The sequence below is a fragment of the Cyprinodon variegatus genome, unplaced genomic scaffold (genome assembly GCF_000732505.1).
Source record: "Cyprinodon variegatus isolate N-32 unplaced genomic scaffold, C_variegatus-1.0 Scaffold101, whole genome shotgun sequence".
In the NCBI taxonomy this organism is placed as follows: domain Eukaryota; kingdom Metazoa; phylum Chordata; class Actinopteri; order Cyprinodontiformes; family Cyprinodontidae; genus Cyprinodon; species Cyprinodon variegatus.
The window spans coordinates 1,189,553-1,196,431 of record NW_015150554.1 but is presented as its reverse complement, the minus strand read 5'-3'; the positions used below and the strand labels follow the sequence as shown (position 1 = coordinate 1,196,431).

The 6,879-nt window shown below is 35.4% G+C and overlaps 1 protein-coding gene and 1 long non-coding RNA gene across 2 annotated transcripts in view; one reads left to right on the top strand and one right to left on the bottom strand.

Moving 5' to 3' along the window:
* Positions 1–2,391: 2,391 nt before the first annotated feature.
* The window catches only part of LOC107084488 (oocyte zinc finger protein XlCOF6-like), an 8,240-nt gene continuing 3,752 nt past the window's right edge, over positions 2,392–6,879 (bottom strand). The window contains exon 2 of the mRNA XM_015374375.1: positions 2,392–5,622. Within this exon, the coding sequence (XP_015229861.1) occupies positions 3,635–5,622 (1,988 nt within the window). The 3' untranslated portion in view covers positions 2,392–3,634. The remainder of the gene's footprint in view (positions 5,623–6,879) is intronic.
* LOC107084501 overlaps positions 5,516–6,879 on the top strand; it is a 9,293-nt gene continuing 7,929 nt past the window's right edge. The window contains exon 1 of the long non-coding RNA XR_001481228.1: positions 5,516–5,652. This is a non-coding gene — a long non-coding RNA (uncharacterized LOC107084501). The remainder of the gene's footprint in view (positions 5,653–6,879) is intronic.

The window sequence follows — 6,879 nt, the reverse complement described above, 5'->3', positions numbered from 1 at the left end:
ATTAAAGGAATACATTATACATACTAACAGCCGCAAGGGGGACACAAGCGGAGACAATGTTTTCTTAGACACATATTGCACAAATATATTGCTAATATTGTAAATGGTACATAAGGTGCAAGTTTTAACTGCTTTGACATTGGAGGACATTCCGATAGTTTCAATATATTGTTTGAACTAATTTTTTTCAAAAATAGAAAAAAGTGTTTTTTTCGTTGGTGTGATAATAATTGTACATTATTAATCTCTTACTGGAGAAATTGACCTCTGCATTTTACCCATCGCCTTGGGATCTTTTCATATAGTAAAATCAGATTTTTTTTTCATCACTTAGTAGTTAAGTATTGCTTTTACCAAATATTGTTTGCTTTTCAATAAGTCCTTGGAGAGCTATATTCTGTTTTACTTGGGTGTGAATATTCCAGTGTAGTGCATGTGTTAATCGTTTGATACTCAAGGCAAAGTTATTTATATAGCACAATTCAGTATAAAGACAATTTTAAGCAAATTGATTAAAATTACCTTCAGGAGAAATATAAAAAAAAAAGAAAAAAATCAGAGTACAAGTAAAAAAAGATGAAAGCATGATGAAAGCAGGTAGTAAAACAAACAAAACAGCTGGACCACAACTTAAACTCAACACCTCTAGTATCAATTAGACAAATAAGCCCCAAACCAATTAAGCATTTTATTATAGAGGGATACTCTGTGCCTTTACCAAGACAAGGTTGAATCTGCTCCATAAACTACGGTTGGAAAGAATGACTATGAATCAAATATGCCCAGGAATCCTTCCCACCCCTCTGCAGAGGAGGGGTTGAGGTGGACTTTTTCCACATTGCAAAAATCTCTTGGCAGATATGAAATTAAGAATGCTCACAATATAACAAATGTTTCTGCAAAAACACTGCAGACACATGCAGGACAAAAGCCACAAAGAGAAAACAAGAAACCCCAGAACCAAATTAGAGTCACTAAGCCATTTGTAATGATCTGACATCACTGCACACGTAAGGCCTTTTTCCGTAAAAGAGGTTAAACACAAAGCACTTGTGAACTATCTATGTTCTGTGCAAGAGTAAATAAATCAACCCAGCACACATTCTTCTACTACATCCTTTTCATTTTTGATATGACCTAACATTTCACCTTATTGGATGTCCAATCCAAAACTTCTCTGTAAAAACTGTAAAAATCTTTTATTATCTCCAATAAAACAGTGACTAGAAAAGGCTAGATACAGCAGTAGAATAGTCTATTCACAACACTCATGAATATGAGTTATGTTATTAAATTACATTGTGTGAAAGGATAAATCAGCATGTTCATTGACATTTATTCACAAATAATTAGCAGATAGGCAATGGTAAGATTGTGTAATACCTTCTTTTTTTGTAATTTGGCTCAATATTAATAATAATAATGACTTAAATTAAGCTGAATGGTATCCCCGTTGGATTACCATCTTGATTGATTTGTACAGATTGCTGTTTAGTCAATAGGAAAAAAAAGGATACTGATCCACAGTTTTTACACTGTAGGCCTCAGCTGTTGGATTTGACATATTATTGTACAGTAATGAGGACAGTTTTACAGAATTTTTAATCCTTTTTTTGTTTTGTTTTTTATATAGTAAGATCATGATTTATTTAGTTTCAGGGACTGAGGCTATGAGTGCTGACTGGGGTGACCCCTGGTAACGGGATATTGTGTGTGTTTTTTTTTTTGTTTCTATTAGTTTATTGCCAAGAACTTTCTTTTTCCTTTGCTGTTTTGTAGTGCCTAGGCTGCCCCCCTTTGCTTTTACTGGATACTGATAAGTCTCAGTCCCCCTGATGTGATCTTAGTTAAAGCTTTGAATTCACTTTAAAATTCTCTGTAGGCTTTCGTTTACTATAATATAACCAGTCTTTTAAGAAGGCTTTCACAGGCTTTATACTGACATAATTATTGCCTCTCACCAAACCTCTGCAGCTCTTTTAGTGTACCTCTATATGCCTCTTTATGCTGAGTGAACCCTTTGCCTGAAAGCAAATAAGCACTCTCACACTGGAATAATTTCAACAGTGTTGACAAAAAGTAAATTAAGAAGTGGGCATTTGTTGATATATACAATTTTGGTTGAAACGAGTCAGAATTCAACTTTTGTCTGAACCTTTTAAGGACTTTTCTTAGTGACTACTTTTTACATTCACTTGAGTAAATATGTGTTGATGTTTTGCCCTATACTCTATGCCCCCAGTTTAGCTCCCCATTTAATTTTTTTTATCTTTTTACCTTGTGTTTGCATTTCTTTTTATTTTATTCATAGGTATAAAAAAAATAAATCCGTATGAGTACTTAAAGCTTTCATTGCAAGTTCTTTCTATTACCGGTATATCTTTTAGCCTCCCAACCCTGTACACGCATCAGACCTATAAATAAAGCTGGCTACTGTAAGTTGGTTGTGTTATGAGATGCACCTCCAATGACCCATGCCAAGTCCAACTCAGGTTTTGTATATTTATTTTAGAACTAAAACAATGTCTTACATTGTTTATGGTTAATGAAATATGAAGATAAAGCGTTAGTGTCAGTCATAAAAACAGTTTAAGAGGAGCTTTCACTCAACAAACCGATGGGTCGCAAGTATCAGGTAAATAACATGCATCACACCACAACATCTACCATGCTCAAAACAACACAAACATTAACTTTGGCTCTAACATTTTAAATTGTTTACAATCCTCTGGTAAACTCATAAAAGGAAGATTATAATGCAAACCTTATTTATTGCATAAGAATTGTTATTAGTCCCTTTTAAGTTAAATATTTAATCATCACATTAATAATTTTTGAAAAATGGATAATGTGATGATTAAATCACATTATCCTTAAGGATAGACAGGATACAAAGAAGAATAAGTGTACAATTCTGAGTAGTTTTAACAATGAGTCAATTCAAGATATTAAAACAGAAAATACAACAAAATTTCATATATAATCATGACTTGGAAAGCCTAATGCCTTTGTGGTTGTCATTAAATAACTGGCAGTATACTGTACTAAACATGAATTGAAATGAAAATCTTTTGATAAATATTGTATGACATTTACACTGATATTGATACAATCTTATTATAATGTGCAAATAACTCGCAGTCTATAAGTTCATATATAAAAAAAAACACACACACACAATTTCATTTTAGAAACCTATAAAGAACACTTAACTTAAAAAGTTTTACTTTCCAAAAACGAAAATTTAAATGTAAGAGGCTAGTTTTAAGTATTTCAGTTGAAACTCTTATCTGAAATACATTTTACTTATCTGCTAGTGTTTACAATGTTATCCTATGCTTGAGGTTCACATTAGACCATCTTGCCATTGTGAGTTCTTCCATAAATTGGACATTGTTATTAGGGCAGGGCAATATGGCTAAAAAATTTATTTTTGGTATTTTTCCTACCAATTTTTATAATCTCTTCTCGATTATATTTAATTATAAAATATGATAAATTAAATACATTAATGTAGTGCCTTAATGGAAACAAACCCCTATTTTCCAGTAAGTCCCCCTAAACATAAAATTGAATGAATTGATCCAATCAATTTTCTACAGAGCCCTACTTTTAGTGGAAATATTTTCACATGTCATATTTTCACATGACAAACTGGCATCTTCCCTGCATGCGTTCTCATGTGACGTTTTAAATCATATCTATTTTTAAAACCTTTTTCACAAATCACACAGGAGAAACGTCTTTCACCTGTGTGAGTGGTCATGTGATAAGTTAAACCACTTTTTTCACCATAGCATTTTCCACATGTTGGACATGCGAAAGGTTTCTCACCTGTGTGAGTCCGCATGTGATAAAGTAAACAATTTTTTGTAATGTAACCCTTCCCACAAATACTGCAAGAGAAAGGCTTCTCCCCTGTGTGAGTTCTCATGTGATTTATTAAACTCTTTTTATCACTCAGCCCTTTTTTACAAATTACACATGAGAAAGGCTTTCTGCCAGTGTGAATTCTCATGTGAACTGTTAAAAGGCTTTTATAACTGAAACGTTTTTCACAGGTAATGCACCTGAAAGGCTTCTCACCTGTGTGGGTTCTCCTGTGAACTAATAAAAGGCTTTTAAGACTGAAACCTTTCTTACACGTAATGCACATGTAAGGCTTCTCACCTGTATGGATTCTCATGTGAATAGTTAATGAGGTTTTACGACTGAAACTTCTTCCACAAGCAACACACGAGAACGGTTTCTCACCTGTATGACTTCTAATGTGAAGAGTTAAACTATCTTTGGCAGTAAACCTTTTTCCACAGGTAACACACAAGAAAGGCTTCTCCTTTGTGTGGGTCCTCATGTGACGTGCCAAGTTGCCTCTACTGTTGAACCGTTTTTCACAGGTGATACATGGGAAAGGTCTTTCTTCACTGTGAGTTTTCATGTGACGTGCTAGATGACTTTTATCAGTGAACCATTTTTCACAGGCCTTACATGAGAAAGGCCTCTCGCCGGTATGAGTTCTGATGTGATAAGTTAAACCACTTTTTTTACGGTACTTCTTTCCACATGTCTCACATGAAAAAGGTTTTTCGCCTGTGTGAGTTCTAATGTGTTCAGTTAAATTAGTTCTATCACAGTAACTCTTCCCACAGATCTCACAGGAGTGAGGTTTCTCACCTGTGTGACTTCTCATGTGATTGGTTAAACCAGTTCTATCACAGTAGCTCTTCCCACAGATCTTACATGAAAAAGGTCTCTCTCCTGTGTGACTTCTCATATGATAAGTTAGCCCACTTCTATCACAGTAACTCTTTCCACAGATTGTACATGAGAAAGGCTTCTCACCCGTGTGAGTTCTCATGTGATAAGTTAAACCACTTTTATCATAGTAACTCTTTCCACAGGTCTTACATGAGAAAGGCTTTTCACCTGTGTGAGTTCTCATGTGAGAATTTAGACTATTTCTTTCACTATATCCCTTTCCACAGGTCGTACATGAGAAGGGCTTCTCACCTGTGTGACTTCTCATGTGATATATCAAACCATTTTTTGTACAATAACTTTTTTCACAAGTCTTACACGAGAAAGGTTTCACAGTTGTTCGAGTTGTCAAGTCTGTATTCAAGTGACTGTTTTGAGAAAATATGTTACCAAACATTTCATAAGAAGATGCATTTTGGTCTTGGTGCATTTTCTGGGGTGTGTTTTGTTTTGAACAGTTGGCAATCACTTTCTGTTGCTTGGTTTTCTGGCATCTCTCTCTTTTTTCTGAAACTTTATGTCTCTTTTTGCCTGGGGCTTCAGAATAGCTGCCTTCTTGATCCTGGGTCTCAAATTCAGGGAATGCCTGAAAGATGAGCTGGTCCCTGTCATTGTGGAGGGTTTCCTCATTAAAAGGAAACGCCAAAATCTCACCAATCTCATGTTTCAGTAAATGCTGCTCTTCATCTTGACTGATGCAGAGTTGCTTCTCTTCCTCTTTGATCTGTATATGTCTTACTTCCTCTTGTCCCTGGTATATTTGCAAAGGTTCTGGCTCTTCGTGGTCTAAAGTGAAGTTCCCCTCCTGATGGCTGAGCTCAGAAAAAAGTCCTTCCTCTTTAAACAGACGATTTTCTGGGAGATCTGGAAGAAAGAAAACAAAAGTGCGCAGAGGTAAGTTAAAGAACCATTCACTTGAATACTTTAATGCAGCTACAAAGGGTTTATCACAAAATGAAACAAAAACAAACCTGACCAAAATTTTCTACAGACCAGAGGTGAAACAGAGGTCTAAAAACATGACATCAGAATGTCTTCAATATTTCAGGAAAGAAAATATTTATACAATACAAATATAAAACAAAAGGTTCAAATGAATAAAGTGTTCTGATCACATAAACCACTCAACAGTGGCATACAAAGACTTTTTGAAGAGCAAGGGGTGAAAAAAAAGGGAGCACATAAGGCACACCCTTACCACTACAGAAAACACTTAGGCACCAGTTTTAGCTTCCCAGAGGGCACATTAGCATGCAAGTTGGCCAGATATAGCGGCTGCTGTATCTGTGTTAATTGTGCTTTGGGTCTCGCTGTGTCCATAAAATGAACTCACTGGTTGAATTGTGGAGAATGTAAGCTTTTCAATGATGTCTAACACGTCTAAATTGGTAAAAATGTTACCGTTATTAGTTTCATGCTTTCTGAGTTATTAGTTGTAAACGGAATAAAAATGGTCGCTCGCGATCAGTTGGGTTGTGAGAAGTTAAGATATTATGTGTTTTTACATATCACAGACAGCTATTTATATGTTAAGAGGAAAATTACAACACATATCGCTTCAACAATAACTATCACTGTTATACTTCAAGTAGTGCTGTCCTACAGAACATGTGAAGAGATACAGAAGCAACAAAACAGCAAAACTCACAAATCAGTTTCAATCCAATTTCCCTTATTAACCTTAAAAAATCAAAGAATAAAAATGTGTCTAAGGAAAGATACCCTCCATTTTGCCAATTTCACCACTTATGTATTTCAATCTGTTTTCAATCTTTACAATACAGACTAAAGGGGATGTGCTTCAGGGCTCAGTGGTTAGTGCACACGCCCCATGTACAGAGGCCTTAGTCCTCAACGCAGCCAACCCGGGTTTGAATCTTTGCCGCATGTCTCTCATCCTCTCTCATACCCCCTTTCCTTTCAGCCTACTGTCCAAAAATCGAACCAATAGTGCGATAAACCCTCCCCTGACCCGCCAAAAAAATAAAGAAGTTTAAATTGCATTATTCTCTTTATTTACTGTTTATCAACTGAGACTTAAAGGAATAGTACACCCAAAACATGATTAGCCTTCATTTTCTACTCACCCCCATGCTGAACAACACTCTGGAGTACCTTTTT